This window comes from Simochromis diagramma, unplaced genomic scaffold, assembly GCF_900408965.1.
Source record: "Simochromis diagramma unplaced genomic scaffold, fSimDia1.1 OVJJ01000205.1, whole genome shotgun sequence".
NCBI lineage: Eukaryota > Metazoa > Chordata > Actinopteri > Cichliformes > Cichlidae > Simochromis > Simochromis diagramma.
Genome location: NW_024386782.1, coordinates 15,944,964 through 15,963,103, shown reverse-complemented (window position 1 = coordinate 15,963,103; position 18,140 = coordinate 15,944,964). Strand labels below are relative to the sequence as shown.

Below are 18,140 nucleotides of genomic sequence, written 5' to 3'. Positions count from 1 at the left end.
TAATATGCTTAGTTGAAACGGGTCATTGGATTTTGTATTATTCTTTTAACATCACTGATGGAGATGTCAACTGAGATGGCAATTCAAGCAGAAGCTGAAGCAGATCTCAAACAGGAAGAGAAGTGATAAAAATGGAAACAAATTTGACGTCACTTTTCATTTAGTTAATTCAGAAGATCATTTTCTTTATATGCAAGTTTCATTCTACATATTCAAACTTCATTCCATATATTCAAGTGTACTTCTATGGGTGCTCGCTGTTTCACTGTAGTCTCGCGTTATTTACTTCCGTTGACGCGTTTATATGGATGCGTGGTTGCTACGGGCGACTGACAACAGACGGCAACAGCGGAACAGCTAAAAGCTGGAGTTGACACTATCTTAGTGGAAATAAGTATTACTTTAACCCCCTCAGAAAGGCTGTCTTAATCAGAATAAGATGTCTAGCACCAACACAGCTCTGCCTGACACAGGCTGGGATGAGCACTTTGCTATCCCCGAGCCCAACGCTGAAAACAAGGCTCTGCTGGAGGAGGTGAGTGTGGGAAAGTAGTAACTGTTTATCTCACCGCTAAACAAATAGTTTTAGTAAGTGAAGTAATCTAAAGTGTCAAACAAGTCTAACAGAGGAATCCGGGATCTCTGAACGAGCCTCTGAATGACTGTAATGCTCACAACGTAAAATAAATTCTGCTTGGGGTCTCATGCTTTGTTTGCGTCTTCTCTGACTTTACGACAAAAACGCCAGAATATATATATCGTATATACGGTGCACAATGTAATAGAGAATATGCTTGTTTTGGGGCTATATCGACGCTGTAAGTATCTAGACCAGAAGGGTCAGACCACATTATGCTTTTTATATATTTTTAACCCCCCCCCACCCCCCCGGATTTTTGATTTCTCTAAGTTCAAATAGTAAGTTCTCTGCTGAACAACAGCAATGATTAAAATCAAAATCCGAAACACCCTTTATAGTGGAAAGGCTCTTTGGGTCCCATTTTTTTAAGCCATCACCAGAGTATTATTCTTGATCAGTTATTTTTCCTCCTTCAATGAACGAGCAATTTATGTTTATCTAAAACAGAGGAAGGACAGCTGATGTGTTAATAAATGCAGTTTTACAAATATATCTGTTATTTTTCAGTCTTTTGTCAGTACATCTAGCCTTCACTTTACAAAGCACAGGACGAATGTGGAGTTTCTGTACCTGTATTTTTAGTGATTATAATTCAAACAAGCCCTGTTGATCAGTCCAGGGTCTGCGCAGCCTCTTACTCTATTGCAGCTGGAATAGACTTGAACCCCCTGACAGCTGTAACCAGAGCCTTCCAATAGGCTGTTTCTGGCCTCATTTGCTTGACATCCCTGATGTAGACCACTTTGTAGCAGTGCCTGAGTTCACAAGTTCTAAGGTTTTTCAAAAAATTGGTAGGTGGCTAAGTGTTGCTTAGCCCTGTTCAAACATTCAAACATTCTTGTGTTACATTATCTGGTAACTTGCTCAACAACAGATTCGCAGAAAAGAGATGGAGCTGCTGGAGCTGGAGCACATGCTTGAGAGAAATAAAGATCACAAGCAGATAATGACTGAATACTTAAAGAATGCCAAACAAGAGCTGGATAACACTGAGGTGAGATTATTAGAGCATACTGTGAATTTACCGTTTGTCGTACCAGTGTGTGTCGTGTGTGAGACTTTTGTAACTGGCTTGTAGTTACTGTGTCATGGCGTGTTACTTTGTTATTCTGATGTTTTTTCTGCTCACAGGCTCTATGCAAGGCAAAGGAAAGAGAGGAAGAGTTTGAGAAACACTTGACAGCTCTCTCAGATAGAGAGACAGGTCGCCAGGCTCAGGAGGCTGCTGAGATGGAGAAAGAGCTCAAGTCTTTAGCAGAGAGGAAAGACATGATAGAGGTCTGTGTATATAAACATCTGTATATACACATCATATACAGGATTTGGCTTAGTTTAGCTGTTGGTACCAAAATGACCTTCTGAACTTTTGCCCATCTTGCCAGAATCACATCTTCAAGGGCAAACAGAAGCTGGATGAGTTTATGGAGCAGATGAACTGGGACAAGCAGACCATGGATGCCTTTTTAGAGGAGTCGGCGCGTAAAGATGAGGACACAATGGCCATCATCAAGTATGCTCAGCAGGACGAGCAGAAGATCAAGGTTAAAAAAAAAAAAAAATAAATTCTGGAATATGGATGATCAAGCTGTTTTCACTCTCTGCTAACAACTGTCTGATCTCTCCTCATATAGTCACTCACTCTGGCTATAGAGAAGAAGACACTGGAAGCCAAAGAAAAGCAAAGAGCACTGGTCAAAGAGTCGACTGAGACTTTATCTGCTCAGGTAATGTGAGACTGATTCTCAGCAGACAAACCAAAGCAGTTACAAAAACCTCCTTCAGGATGACTGCTGCTTCCTTTCCTGTCCAAACAGATCGCGTTGGATAAGACTACAGAGAATCTGCAGCAGGCACACCTGGAGGCCCAGCAACTCATCCACCAGTGGGAAAACACTATCAAGCAGATGATGCAACGGGATGAAGACATGCAGCAGTGTGCTCTGGTAAAGTGTAGGGTGTGGTGGGGCGTGGTTTGCTGCTGCAGGTGCGATTGACCCATCTGCACGGCATATGCAATCACGCCACGCCGGCTTAAAAGTTTGGAGTTTTGGTGAATGTGGTTGTTGTTGTTATGTTGCGCTGGCAGCGGGAGAGCTGCAGCTCTGTGTCTGTGTGTACAGCAACCGGTAAAATAAAGATGATCAAAATGCCACTGGGTCTGCCGTGGTCATTTACATGGGGATTTACACTTCTGCTGATAAAAGACATGAAGGAAAGCCAAGAATATGTGAATTAACATTGAAGTACACGTGAGTGACACCTGTGTTGTTCCTTTATCATTCCAGCAAGTTGCCCAGTTGAACCAGGCTATGAGGGAAAGGAATGCCACGGTAACAGAGAGGAAGAACTTGCTAGATACTCAGAGGAGCAACAACAAGGAAACTGAGAGGAAGATAACCCTCACCAACCGACAGGGAGCAAAACTGAGACAGGATCTGAAGGAGCAGGAGAGTAACTGCAGCAGGCTGCAGGATGAGGTCAGTTCCTCAAACTGTGCTGTATGTAAAGGAGTAGTAGCTTCATGTTCTAAGAGCTTGTCAGTCAATGCTCATGTTTGTGTCCTGCAGCTGAATACCTGCAAAAACACACTGGACAGAACAACCTCTGACGTGGAGTCCCTGACATCCCAGATATCCAGAATGAAGAAAGACATCCAGGATAAAAATGACAAGTCAGTGGAATCTTACGACACATCCCTGCCTATAAAATAGCACTGTGATGTTTTACCTCTTTCCCATGTACTGCATGTATACTGTACTATATGGCCTCTTTTTTTCCCCATACACACACATTTCCCAATCATCAAAAAAAGTTTTAATATTAGACAAACATAACTGGAGCAAATACAAAATGCAGATTTATAAAAGTAAAAAGTTAAAACTACGACCACCATGTTTGACTGTTGGTATGAGGTTCTTTTAGGAAATGCTGTGTTAGTTTAACAGGACAGAAAGCTTCCAAAAGTCTTGTCAGTCCACAGAATATTTTCCCCAAAAGTCTCGGTGATCATCAAGATGTTTTTGGCAAATGTGAGAAGAGCCTTTGTGGGTTTTTCTGGTCAGCAGTGGTTTTATCCTTGAACTCTCCCATACGTGCCATTTTTGCCCAGTCTCTTTCTTATTGTTGCATCATGACCTCTGACCTTAACTGAGACATGTGAGGCCTGCAGTTCTTTAGATGTTGTTCTGGTTCTTTTGTGACCTCCTGGATGAGTTCACCACTGTTCTCCATTTGTGGCTGTTGGCTCTGACTGTGGTTCACTGGAGGCCCAAAGCCTAAGAAATGGCTTCTGTTTAAGCAATTTGTTGATTTAACAGCTCTGCCAGTAATCAGGCACGATTGTGGTGAGTGAAATTGGACACAGCTTTCCAAATAATGAGGTTAATCACAGTTAATTCATAATTTAAAAAGGGGAAGAACTAATTTTTTACACATGCCAGGTAGATTGGCACCCAGTGCCCCCAATTAACTGTAGTGGTAATTATGAAAATCATTTTTATTGTTTCTGTAACAGTTAATCCACCAGTATGCATAAGCTCTTTTTTTAAATGATCAAAATGTAATAAAAAAACAAAAGAAAACAGTAAAGCACATTATTATTATTATTATTTGATGAAGATGGCAAATTACAATTATTTACTGAACAGAAAAAATAGTTTGAGTGGTTGATTGTTAATTATTTTCTGACCTCTTAGAGAAGTCCAGTGTGCCCGCTCATATTTGGGTATAAAAACATGAATACTGTTTATTATTTGCCTAAAAAATAACAATATCATTTTTAGTTTTCAACAACTTTTTGACAATGTCTAAAATATTTGTGTTTTTTGTTTTTAGAGGTGATCTAATAAATCTGCGCCTTTTTGCAGGGCTTGTTAAATATACATGCATATACATGCCTGTGTGTGTGTCTGTGTTGTAGACTCAGGCAGGCTAGGGCATACAACGCTGCACTGGACGAGAAGCTGAAGGTGGTGACTCAGACAGCCCTTAGTGAGGAGGAGAGAGCTGCACAGATGGATCAGTTTCTTAAGGATGAGGAACAGGCCATCAAGGTGAGCTGCCAAATCCGATCCAGGTAGAAGAGAACTGTTGTGCACAGAATAAGAACTTTGTCTAAGGATTTCTGCCTACACTCGTTATTATGTTGGTTTTGTTTTCATGGCATGAATAAGACATACAAGAAAAAGAAAAACCTTTTACAAAACTATAAAACAGTGTTATTTAAATAGCATGAACTAAATATACTGATTGTACTGATATATTAACACCATACAAGGGAAGGCTGCAGAAACCTCAAGGCTCATTAAAAGTCTGTTGTAATTGCAGTGATGTAATAGAATCGAGATGATCACATGGTTTAATCAGAAGTAGCATGATTTCAATTTCACTTTTTAAAATTTGGGTTTTTTAATAATTCACCTGCTAGAACCCAGATGAGCAGACTCAGAGCTCGGTGCCTCAGACCTGCTGTGTAACCCTTTGCTTGTGCTGTGCTACAGGACTTGGATGTCCAGCTGCGTGACTGCAGGGAGGAGCTGTTGCATCATAAGGAGCGTTTGCAGGCCGTTAAGACAAAGGAGAAGGATTTTATCTCGCAGGTTTCAAAGAGTAAATCCACCATTAAGAGCCTGGAGAGTCAGCTCAGAAAACTGGAACAGGACCTGATTAGACACCAGATGACCATAAGTGACCAGGCACGCTTAGCAAAAATCATACACTCACGCACAGACACGAACGTGTGCACTAGCCAGCTTTCACTACTCTGGTGCTGAAATACCAACACGTTAAACCTTCCTTCCTTACTTGTTTCCTGCTGTGTGTAGAATTGCAAGATGATCTTCCTAAAAACAAAACTGGAAAAGCTGAAAGGTGACGTTAACCAAGAAGAAAAGAAAATGCTCGACAGGAAGCTTGCTGAGCTGACCGAAGAACTCGAAGAGAAAAAGAAGAAAGCCAAAGTGCTTACCGACACTCTCAAGGAGGCTGAGGTCGATCTGATGCTTCGCTGTACTATTCTGCCTTTTTATGAATCCCATCTGACGTATTGCATTTGTTTGTCTCTGGCAGGATGATATTCGCAGTTTGAGGAAAGAGATTGAGAAGTCTGAAGCTCAGAAGAGAGATCTGAGCAGTAAGGTAGAGGAGCTCCTGCTAATCCGTAACACCAGTGAGAAGGAGCTGAAGACTCTCAGACTGAGGAAGCAGGTAACTAACTGATGGAGGCTAATTCAGTGCATCATGCTCATAGGCACGTGGTTGTGGTGTGCTATGTTCACCATTATAATTTAAATTCAGCTTTTATTTTAAAGACCCTACAATAACACAGAGACAACCCAACAATCAGATGACCCCCTAGGAGTAGGGATGGGAATTGATAAGAATTTAGCAGTTTCTTATTGATTCTCATTAGGTTTTCATTAGCTCCACTGTGAGAGTCAACACCATTATTTCAAAGACATTACATTCATTCAAATCGACTGCATGCTGTGTGGTCAAATGTTTAAGCGTGTTGAAGGTATTTTTTACTCTTTGCTATGATCATTGTTGGTGTTGTCACTTAAAATAAGTAATGTACTGTCTGTACTACACAGAACACATGCAGTACATAACTTAATTACCCTCAGGAGAAACTAACTTGTTACATTACTTTCACATTTCTCTGAAAAATGACCTGAAACACTTATCAGTAAAACCCTATACTCTACAGTCCCACACACCAACATAAATCCCTATCCTAATGAGGACACACATTCAGGGTCCAGCTGACGGGGTGGGGTCTGCATTCGCTCAGCTTTAACAACACTCTGGGTTCTTGGCTAGTTTAGCGTTAGCATGCTGTCTCATCTTTTTCTGGAATAAAAAAGCGTAATAATGAGTCAAACAATGGGTGTTTTAATAAATAGTAAATAATTAGCCTGTTCTTTCTTCACTAACCAATGTGGGTTAGGACTGAAAACATTCAAATTTCTGTTGATCACATGGAAATCGATGGATACCCCATGGACCACACATGTTATTGTTAGCCTCATGTGTTTCTCATCAGGAAAACAAAGTGGAGCACCAAATGTTAAAGATAGAGGTCAAACGTGTGAGGGATCTTCTGTACAGCAAGGCTGACAACGTGCTGTCGCTGGAGAAGAGACTGCTGCGGCTACAAACAACCATGAAGGAGAGGGAGGATGAGATTAAGGTCTACAAAGAAATGCTCAGCCAGCAGCTCAAGATCAGTGAGCAGGAGAGGCAGAAGCTCAGGTGGGACAAAAAGAACAAGACTATCCACTTTGCTGTCAGTTGAGTTTTGCATCTGGTTTATCAGATGTTTTTTCTGTCTCAGTGCTGAACTCAGTGAGAAACTATCCAAGATTGACACGATGAAGAAATGTTTCGAGATTGTGAGCCTTTCCATGGCACCTCCTGAGGAAGAAGAGGCGAAATCGCAGGCTTACTACATCACAAAGGTCTGCACACACACTGCTGTGTTAAAGCAGACTATGGTTTGATTTTTTTTTCCCACAGCACCACACAATCACTTTGAATGACCACTCTGTGCTTTTTCTGCAGGCTGCACAAGAGAAAGAGGAGCTTAGGAAGAAAGGCGATGAGCTGGATGCTACAATCCACAAAGTGGAGCTGGAAAACAGAGCTCTGGAGAACACCATCCAGCTGTTCAACAACAGTAACTCTGCATTTCGCCAGTCTTTGAACAAAGTGAATGAATCCAGTATGTATGAGAGGGTGGATGGAATGACACCAAACCAGCAACTCAAAAGTCCCCCTTATCACCAGGAAGTTTTATGTCATTTTTTCCTCTTTAGGTCCAATGTACCAGGAAAAAGTGAAACTGGAAGGGCAGCTGAATGTGGGTCAAGAGACGCTGAACTATAAGAAAAGGCAGATCCAAGAGCTTCAGCAGGATATGCAGGTTTTTGCTATTTATAGTAGCTGCTAGTACTAAGAAAAAGCAACCTGTACTTAAATGCTGAATACCTCAAGCTAATTTGGAATTAGGTGAAGTCTGTCATCATAATGTTCAGCACAAGGCTGAACTACAGGCTAAACACACAAAGCAGTTTAGTGTGTTAATGTTTTTTGAGTTGGGTCTAAAATAGTCTTGTATACTCAGTTCTTCCTGTGTTTGTAGAAACCACTAGCTGGTGCTATTCTTTGCTGATAAAATGAAAGATGACTTTGACTACTTGGGATGCTGGTTCCGTATTTATCTGTCAGATAACAGATGAAACTATGCAATCAGGGAGCTACTTTCGTATCACAAGTATCACATGCAACATCTGAAGAGAGGAGTTTCAGGGGGTGAAACAATTCATGAAGTTTAGTGCTAACCTGCAGATGACTTTGTTTTTTTATTGCTGGAGTGTCAAAAACAAGGCGCAGGGCCAGAATTGGCCTAACATAGACTCCAGTGTGGCCCAGTAGACACATTTCTTTCATTTACTACAGCAGTTCTTTTTCATCATCATGTAGAAAAACGGAGACGTACTTTTAAAATTGCACCCCCCCCCCTTTCTCACCATCTCTTCTCCCCTCTATTTTTCTTTCTCTCCCTCTCTTTCTTTCATTCTCTCTCCCTGTTCTATCCCCCAGTCACGTCTGTCCCGTCTGTAACAACTGAAAATTAAATCAAATAAATACATAATTATAATAAAGGTCAATCAAATGGACCAATATGGCAAGGCCATGATGATCCACTTGGTAAAGTAAATCCGCTTGGCATCTTTCTTGGCCTTCAGACAACAATTCTGATGGCTAAAGATCCAAACGGGACAGGCAAAAAAACAAAAAACAAAACATAAATAAAATAAAATAAAATAAAATAAAGATGCACTTCCTTGTCTTTTATCAAGATATCTTGGGGACTAAATGTGTAGTTAATCTTCTTCACGCTGTCAGAAAGGGAATTTTAACTGGCCACTGCACTTGTCATGATGTAAAAGGAGTTTGGCGTCCCTGGTTTATGCGCACACATGTGGGGGAAGGTGTGTTCCTGTGTAGCTCAGAAAGAGCTGAAAGTATCTTTCTCAGCTGCATATTGTCCATCAGTTTATCTATTAAATAAACAAGAATTTGATCGAGGGGGTTGGAGTTTAATGACATTTAATGACAATTTAATTAACAATTAATAATAAGCTCCGTGCGAGAGCTGCTTAGTTTCCACATTATAAGAACCAGTCTCAGGTCAACAGCAGTTATACAGTAAAATGTTATTTGCCATTTTTAATCCTCTTGAGTTAAAAAATCTGTGTTGGTATTTGTTCTCATTTCCAGCATGAAAGAGTAGCTTGAGTATCATATAGCAGAGTATTATTAACAGTTAATTTTTGTAAAAACTATCGGAGTCATCTAGTGTAACTAACCTTGCATGAATCCCTGTGTATGTGTGCCTCAGTGAATGCTTTCTTTTTATGTGTGTGTGTGTACACCGCGCTCTGGTTTCAGGACCTGAACAGTGTGTTGGAAAGTCTGCCACAAGAAGAGCGAATGGAGAGAGATAAGATAGAGAACAAACATGCCCTCGTCAGCAAAATGAACGAAGAAGTTACTTCCCAGCAGGAGAAAATTGACAGAGCTTCAAAGCAGGTTTGATGTCCAACTGCATCATGTTTTCTAAGCACATTTGTTAACCTGCCGCACCTGTGAACAGTCAACAGCAGAACGAAGCAGCGCCATGTTATAAATGTGTGCTGCTCTGCTGATTTTCCAGTTCTCTAAGCTGACCAAAGAAGTCCGCTCAGCAAAGGGCACCAAAGGCGAGACTTTCGAAGAGAAAGACATTAAGCTGAGGGAGTTGAAGGAATTCATCAAGAATATGGACAGGATGCTGAATGAGGCCTGGGAGGGCAATCCTGACCTCAGATCAGTGATGGAGAAGTATTTCCTGCAGGTACAGTTCTTCAAGGATTATTGAACGCTTTGATTTACTGTTGAAGCTCCTTTAACTTGAACGTTTTCTCTCTCTCAGGCCAGTCTGTCTCTTCCCTCTCCTTCTCCCACTCCTGCCAGCCAGCGGAGCTCCAAGACAAGTTCCCCCCGCTGCTCCACCTCTTTCAGGTCAGGCTTCATCCGTTCCTAATAAAACCTCTGATCCTCCAAAGAAGCTTCTTCTTTTGCATTTTTATGTTTTTTTTCCCTCTGCAGGTCTCTGGCATCCTCAGCCAGCGCCAGCCCCCGGACCGCTGCGCCTCACTCCCCGACACTGAAGACGGTGGAACTGAGCCTGGATCTGACTGCGACCTCCCCTCCTCTCACCACCTCCAGATGTTCCAGCTCTGCGAGCAGCTCAAGCAGCAGCAGAAAGTCAAAGAAGCTTTAGTGTCTTTCTCCTCTGATTGCTGCTTTACCATTGAGAACTACTCAGTTTCAGGATCATTTGTTTTTTGTGTCTTTTTTGGTGTGTCGCACTCATTTCAGAGTAAATCTTGAATCTGTTAGATTTTCAGACTCTGTGAATCTAGTGTAATCTGATTTTTTTCTTTGGATTCTCCTTTTCTTTGCTTGTTTTGTCTTACAAGTACATACATACGCAAAGAGTTCTCAATAAAATGTTATTGACAAGCCACTCTCTGAGTATTTGTATGACTGCGGTACCTTGAAAGCTTTCCTAAACTACCTACTTCACTACATATACACAGTGTGAAAGGTATTCAGCTATTTCTCTTACCCAGCTTTAGCAGCAGCTGAAATGTTTTCTGTGCTTTCTTTGTGTGTTACAATCTGTTTGACTTTTTGGTAGCTGTTTCTTTTTTTTCTGAGAATGTTTTAAAGAGTAGGAGTGCCTCACTGTCTGAAAACTGTGCTACTTCCTCATGTTTCATGACATGGTTTGTTCTGACCCCATTGTTCCTGCTCATCCAATTCTTCAAGGAAGTTTTGCAACCAGGCCACTCCCTCTCTGTAACACTATTAGTCTCTCGTACAGACTAAAAGCAGCCAGACAGACTACAGGAACAATACTGCACCTTAACAGATTTTGCTCTTTTCTTTGGAATAAAGCTTCAACATGCTGCTGCTGATCCTGTTTGCTGGATGTTTGGCCACATCTGTAGCACAGAACAGTGAGTACATTCTTTAATGATCATAAGGAAATGTAATGGTGATCTTTTAAATAACAATGTTAATAAGCTAAAACTGTCAAGATATGAAATGTGACCTTAACTTTGCTCATGTTTTAGTAACTGTAATAGGAACGCCTGCACAGACCAGTGAGTTACTCTTTAGTGATCATAAGGAAATGCAAAATCGATCTTTTAAATAACAATGGTTATAAGTTAAAATTGTCTAGATATGAAATGTGACCTTAACTGTGCTCGTTTCAGCAGCATTTCCCATTGCTTTTGAAGGAGCAACGTCTGCAGTTTATACGCCAGAATGTAAGCGCCTTTTAAATTGTAGTGTATAATTTGCACTGAGGCCTGAAATCAAAGGTCTGATTTTGATTAATTTTTCTCTGTTGATCTTTCAGACGTGGCAATCCTTCAGGCTTATGTTCAGTACGCTGGCCCATTTGATCTAAATGAGATGACAGCTCAGCTGATCTTGAAAGAGGTACCTGTCTTTTTACAAAACAAGCTTAATGTCGATAGAAACTGTAACAGCCAGTTCTGTATGTGTGTCAATGAGCGACTCAAAATAATGGGTTTAAAAATGATGTCTTTCAGCTTGGCCAGCGCATCAGACAGGAGCTACCAGATTCCAGTATAAGTCTGAAAATTAGAAACATCACCAAAGTCTGACACCTCACAAGCTTGTCTTTACTCGTTTGATTTGTGTTGATCATAGCTCGACTCGGTTATCTGAGTGGGATATGTAAAGTTCACTTCAGCAGATATTTATAGTCATTTTCAGGTGATGGTTTTATATTAGTCTTTAACAGAGGAATTGAACTGATGTGTTTCTAATACTTGAATAAGGCAACTTTTCAACATGAAAGATAAACATTGAATATCGAAACAAAAATGACCAAACAATCCAATTCTTTTGTATGTCAGAAACTGGCCACTCCCTTTGTGCAATGAATTGCTTGTAAAGAATGAAAGTAGCTATAAGCTCTTGTGTGTGACAAATGTCCAAAAACCTGAAGATGGATCGATTCAGCTGTTTTAAAGATGAATCAAAGTGCTTGAAATTGAAATCTGTAGCTTTGTGATCAAACTGAGTTACTAAGTATCCAAAACAGAGGAAACAGGATTTCGTCGTAACCAGATAACCCTGAGTTTTCTGTACTACAGTGATGGTTTACATCTTACTGGATTACAGTATATTGCAGTATAACTTAATTACAATTTCATCTCTACACTCAAACCCTTAAAAGCACAAACAAAAGCAGCTGAGAGATTAAAAAGTAAAGCTGATGGGAGAGGATGTTCAGAGTTTTGGTTTAAAATTTTCTAGGAGCGCTGATTCTTCTTTTTACAACATGCTTTGAGCACAACACAGATTCTCTGACGGGAGTAAATGGTTCATATTTGCAAGCTGTTAAGCTGTGATTTTCTAAAACCACTGAATGAAGCACAAGCTGTGCGTCACAATGTCACAGAAATCTGCATGTATTCATTTAATGGTGCAGAAAATATGAATACCTCATTCTAATCTGCTGTAAAGTCTCCTTTACACCGATGGAAATGTACATGAAGTATACATGAAGCTTTTTCCAGCTCTCTTTTAATGGGCTGTGGGACAGTAAGCTTTAATGTTTACATAGATCCAGTTTAATGTGCAGCCCCAGAAGCAGGGGATGTACTAAAATTTGGATGTTTTTAATTACGACATGCTGACACCAACCTGCTTTTATAACAACATGCTGATGTCTTACCTTTGAGAATAAAAACTGAAGCGGAGAGAATAAACAGTTCTCTCCGTGCCAGTTCGTATACTATATTATACTCAATATGGTTTCTTTTTTAAGGCAACTTTAATGTTGGGTGGTAACAGGTACGCATGTCCTCTAAGGCAAAGTACATTTCTGTGAAGTTTGAAGTCAATCCATAAAAACTGTGGGTAATATAACGTATCTACTGTGTTTTTACATTTGGTGTGACCTTTGACTTTGATCATGACCCAATTTTCACCCAAATGAAATCAGCTTCAGCTGTTATCTGCCATCACGCTGAATGATTTGCTGCTGCAGTCATCTGTTAAAATGGTTACATTTGTGTTAACTGTTAACTTAGTGAGTTAGTCAGTTATGTGACACTGTTGTTGTGCTGAAATTGCTTTGTAGTAGAGACCTCTGTTTCTACAAAAGATATGGAAACAATTGTTGTATAAAACTGGAACAACATAATGTAATGATGTGCAAATCATTTAAATGTAATAATAAATTAAAACAAGTTGTAAGATGAGTTGTGATGTTGTTTGTTTGTCTTTTGGAAAATCTGTTAAAGTTCATGCCAGCAACACAGTTCAAAGAAGGTGGAGAGAGCACTTGTTTTGAAAATGGGCGTACTTCCATTCTTCTTCTTCTTCTTCTTCTATACAATTTTTAGATGCTAATTTATCATTTTTATTTATAAAAGTAAATTAATGTTTTTGATACATTTCATGTCCAGACAACCTAGATTATTTTTGTGCAAAATGTTTTTGGATATATGGCCACTTAATTAGGTACAACTGCCTCCAGACCTTTCTTAATTCTTTATGACATTTATTCATCAAGATGCTGGAAACAATCCTCAAACTTTTTGCTCCATACTGAACTGATTTTTCACATCCATAATGTGAAAATTCTGTTCTAACAAATCCCAAAGGTCTGATGAGTGTGGAGGCTATCTGGATACAGTGAACTCATTGTCATATTAAAAATAAACCGTTTGAGATGATTTGATCTTTGTCACATTGCACATTATCCTGCTGGAAACAGCCATCAGGAGATGAGTCATTAAGGAATGAACATGCTCATCAATAATAAAGGTTTTGTTTTGTACTTTGGACAGCCACTTTTACTCACTTCATAATGAATTCATCGTAGCACTAAAGTTGAACAGTAACACCAAAACTTGTTGTTTATCAGAACCATCTGAGCTGAGACTGAGGGTGGAGTCTGACAAAAGGGAAACTGTCACAGTTTTGTCTTGGAAGGACATTTCAGTGGAATCACGGAGTGAATCTGAAGGTTTTCAAATGGAAACTTCCACTTTCAGCCACTAGATGGCAACACACACTCATGCCTTGTCCCACTTTGACCCACCTTTTCACCATTTTTTACCCACAGCAAATGATTTCGTTCGCCTCATTACTTTTCATCAACCAAAACTAAACCATGTCTCATAGATTTCTAGTTATGCCAAAGAGATTAAAATGTTTCTTTTTTGAGCACGCAGTGCTCCATAACAAATGCTGTTTGACCGCAGTCAGCTCTGTTGTTGCACTAAAAAAACCCCAACATAACCGATTTTAGACCTGGGAGAGTCCTGTGCAGCTGTTCTCAACTTCAGTTGTGTCCAAGTGATCCTATGATTTACAGTTAGAACCTGACTGATCATTTAACATTTAACAAGGAATATAATTGATTAACACATCTTGCAGCACTGGGGAAAAAGTTGTATTGTGCTAGGAATGGGTGCAGTAAAAATAGTTTGTGCCTTTATTCTTCAACACACTCTGAACTCTCTTGGGCAGCTTTCCTGTAATTTCTCCAGGTTTCTTGAGGAACACTCGTTTTCGTCTTCGTTGCTTGCTTAAAAGAAAAAGAAACATTCACAAAACACTCAAAGTTTGATCCTGGGAGGTAGAAAGGAGACTAAAGGAATGTGTGTAGCTGAGAATGGTTTCTTACACGGTTACATGCTGTGTTTTAATCCAGTTTCACGCCTTTGAACACATCTTCCATGGAAATGCTTGACTGCAGAAAGCAGGAAATCAGTTTCAAAAATATTCAGTGTATTGAATATCCAGAATGAAAGACACAGAAATAACCAGCTGCGTCTAATTGCATATATAACTGTCCCATCTCCCACGGCACAGGCCATGTTAATCAACCTTACTCTGACCTCCTCCAGTCTTCCACATGAGCCGTGTGCTCTTTTAAACCCCAGGGACAGTTTGAGCAGACACTTAGGAGACGTTTGCACACTACAAACCGACCTTCAGCATACCCGCCTTTAGTATGGACCTGAGATTCCTCTTTTTATCTTCATCTTTGATTGTGGGGGCAACACTCAGCATCTCTCCGGCTGAACGCACTGCACACTGCAAAATCAAATGGTAACGTGTATCGTCTTTGAGGATTTGTGTGTGGAACTGAGATGTTGAATTATACACTTTGCAGTGCACCTTTTCCTAAAATGAATTCATGGAGTTATTAATATCAGATGCAGAAGTTTTGTTGCAGTGATGTTCAATTCAGTCTTCTTTGGTGGTGTTTGTGCACTCACATTAGTCATGTCTGTGCAGGGAAAAGTTTCCATTTTTTTTCTTCTTAAAGTAACATCTCTCTTTAAGTGAACTGATATTTCTTGTGCTTCTGTCAACACATTTTGATTGAATAATTTCACTGCTCTGCTCTTCAGGCTCTTTGGCATCTCCTGCAGCAATGTCTCTGAAAGGCTTGTGAGCCAGATCAAAGCCTGGCAGATCAGCAGAAGCTGTCTGTATGCAGGAGAGCAGTGCTCCTATGAGGTCAGACACATCACTTCCTATTCTTTAAAGCGTGGGATAAATTTTTTACACTAAAAAACCCCAAACTTCACCCTCAGTGAAGATGAAGCATTTGCTAACCATTAATAACATTTGCTATGTAGGTTATAAATGCTGTTTATGGGATTTGGGTAAAGTGATCTCTTTCTTGATGTATCTATTTAAATGAATGAGTTACTGCTAAAAGCAAAGACCCACAAACTCTGCCAGATCAAACATGCAGAACTACCTGCTGCCTGCTGTAAAGTTGTTGCAAGAGAGAAACTGAAAGTAGCACAGCGGTAAGTGGTATTATTGCATAGTAGAAGTATTTAGAAAACCACAGGAACTCAGTCTTGAAAGTGTCAGACCATGTAAAGCTAACAAGCAGGCGCACCGAATCTGAATGAATAGCATCGAAATGTCACCAAAACACTGCTGTCTCAATAACTGCAGTTTCTTCTCTGGCATTAACATCAGCATAAAACCTGTGCGCCAGGAACTTCATAGCAGGACTTTCCCCAAGTCAAGCAGTTCCTGTAGGTATACTGTTTAGGTGCCTTAACGTTTTAGAATAGAATAATCCTTTAATTGTCCCACAAGGGGAAATTTGGTTGTAAAAGGAGCAAAAAGACACATGTACAAACAGAGCAGGATACAAGACATAGAACAGAAGCACACAAACATTTTTACATATTTACATCATAGACAATAGTTACCAAAACAGTACTGTACAGTTATTAAAGTTAACCCTTTATTGACCGGCCCGTCAGATTTACCTGTAAAATGGGCCCGCCGGTGGGCCCATGGTCAATAAAGGGTTATTAAAGTACAGATAAGTGGCAAACCCAGGTTGAGCTCTCAGCTGTCATTTTGCCAAGCCTGCAAACTTGTCAGACTCCTTCTGGCACTTTGTGTTACATAAAATGTTACTGTCAGACTTCACTCAGCTTGAAATGTCTTGACAGCTTGTGTCATCAGCTCCCAACCTGATCATAGCCACGCACACATCTCCCAGAACAAAGCAAGTGAACGACCTTCAGTTCCTTGTAGAGCAGTCCACAATTTGCAAAGTGACCGTAAGTGTGTATAAACTGTGTATAAATTACAGACTACAAGTATGGTGGAATGCTTGATCGGAGATTAAAATCAGAACGCTGAACATTTCATCAGATTTACTCCCAGAATTTCTTGTTTGACAAGCCAAAATGTTTCTGACGAGCAGGGAGAGGCGGTGTCTGAGTTCTCCACAGATCCAGCTGATAACGGCACAAACTACTGCAGCATGCAGAACCTGATGGACGGTAAGTGCAATAATCGCTCGATGTTACTGTGAATTATGAAATCACATCAGCAATGTTTGCTTCTCTCTGCTCAGGAAGTACACTGAGCGACGCCGAGGGATACAAAAAGTTCAGCAACAAGTGGATCTGCCCTGGGTTTGATGCCGCCAAGTGCGCCCTGCTGTAAGAGACGAACGGATCCTGCAGGCTCCATATGTTGCCTCTGAGAAATGTTTGCTTTGAACAATGTGTCCTTCTCCATAAACAGAAAATGTCCGCAAAAGATATAATAATAGAGCGTTTATAACACATACATTCAGTAGGATGTAACTACATGAATCTTTTAACTGGTTAATAAACTGTAAATCCATGATATTTATTACTTTGCCTTGTTGAGAGTTTTGGTTTTTGTTTGTTTCCTGTTTTATACTGAGACTATTACTTGTCTTGTGCATAGCATAGACAGTGTGCAAAAGATTGATTGAGCTTTTCAGCATTTCTTCAGCTTGTATTCTTTGCAACAGCCAGCAGGGGGAGACTCCTGTAATTGGAAAGAAAAGTTGTGTAGAAAGGTCTGGGCTTGCTTTCTCTGTGACGTCAGCAAATATTTTCCTGATAAAGTCAGGAGGTCTAACTTGGGTCTAATTTAAAATCTAATTGAAAACAATCTGATGTTCAGTCTGGAGCTCATGGGCCCAAAACAAGACTGGATAGAGTAACGTTTGCTTTACTGTGCGACGTCGAGGTCACTGCAGTGAGCACACATGGTTTCTCAGTCGTATCGAAATCATTTTGATTTCTCTACTAAGTCAAACTAATCAGAATACTAACCAAGTCATACTGAAAGCCGCTTTCACCTCTTCACGCTGTGCATGTTAACGGCACATACTCTAGCAAGCTGATGAAAGAATGGGCGGCATGCAGATTGGAATTAGTTTAATCTTTTCTTTTTTTCAAGTTCATTTCACTTTACATCATTTATAACTTCCAGGTTAGAATACATTCTGGAGAGCATGATCACAAGCTTTTAAAGACTGGTATTCTGAATACAGATGGATACAGATTTGAGAGAATATTCACACATTATACATACATACATTCATTTAAAAAAGAAATAGAATAAGAATCTGCTGCTTCAGACTGCTCATTTTTCTACCCTTGGCTCTGTTTCCTGTCAGAGTGAATTGATACAATAATTTGGCCACCCCAGGCACGCAGCTCTGACTGTAAGCACTCGAACCTTCTATTTGTGAGGAGCAGCCAATCACAACAAACCTTAAACACAGATTGTCCTAAAAGGGAGAGAAACGTATTTGCTTGAGATATTTCAGCAAGAATAAAAGTGCAAGAATAAAAAATACGGAGCTGAAGCTCTTTGGTTCAGATGAGTTTTTTTAAATAGTAAAATTATTAGACGGTTTGTCTGTGAAGGTTCTCAGTCATCCAGGTCATCGTAGTCAAAGGAGCTTGCAAAGAAAAGCGTCTGGACTTCTTTAAGTTACTTGAAGACGTTTCACCTCTCATCCGAGAAGCTTCTTCAGTTCTAAGGTCAAATGGTGGAGAGTCCCAGATATAAACCTAGTGGGAGT

At 40.1% G+C, this 18,140-nt stretch overlaps 2 protein-coding genes across 5 annotated transcripts; both read left to right on the top strand.

Annotated features, from left to right (window-relative positions):
* The first annotated feature begins 281 nt into the window (after positions 1-281).
* ccdc39 (coiled-coil domain containing 39) lies at positions 282-12,996 on the top strand. Of its 4 annotated transcripts, none has more exons than XM_040022229.1 (24): positions 282-535; positions 1,515-1,634; positions 1,772-1,918; positions 2,023-2,181; positions 2,272-2,364; positions 2,455-2,583; positions 2,926-3,117; positions 3,208-3,311; positions 4,560-4,692; positions 5,140-5,334; positions 5,464-5,628; positions 5,708-5,845; positions 6,684-6,892; positions 6,975-7,098; positions 7,202-7,361; positions 7,456-7,562; positions 9,095-9,235; positions 9,360-9,539; positions 9,618-9,706; positions 9,794-10,710; positions 10,828-10,857; positions 10,975-11,025; positions 11,118-11,200; positions 11,314-12,996. In XM_040022229.1, exons 1-20 carry the CDS (start codon positions 440-442, stop codon positions 9,966-9,968), a joined length of 2,856 nt encoding a protein of 951 aa, XP_039878163.1. In that variant the 5' UTR covers positions 282-439; the 3' UTR covers positions 9,969-10,710; positions 10,828-10,857; positions 10,975-11,025; positions 11,118-11,200; positions 11,314-12,996. The 4 variants fall into 4 exon arrangements, with proteins under 4 accessions (XP_039878163.1, XP_039878162.1, XP_039878165.1 ...); XM_040022228.1 differs by having other exon boundaries at positions 10,972-11,025; XM_040022231.1 differs by lacking the exon at positions 10,828-10,857.
* Positions 12,997-14,265: 1,269 nt separating this feature from the next.
* wu:fc46h12 (uncharacterized protein LOC568958 homolog) lies at positions 14,266-16,924 on the top strand. Its single transcript, XM_040022254.1, has 5 exons — positions 14,266-14,857; positions 15,163-15,271; positions 16,237-16,347; positions 16,494-16,572; positions 16,647-16,924. The coding sequence occupies exons 1-5, from the start codon at positions 14,760-14,762 to the stop codon at positions 16,736-16,738; spliced, it is 489 nt and encodes a 162-aa protein (XP_039878188.1). The 5' UTR covers positions 14,266-14,759; the 3' UTR covers positions 16,739-16,924.
* Positions 16,925-18,140: the final 1,216 nt, after the last annotated feature.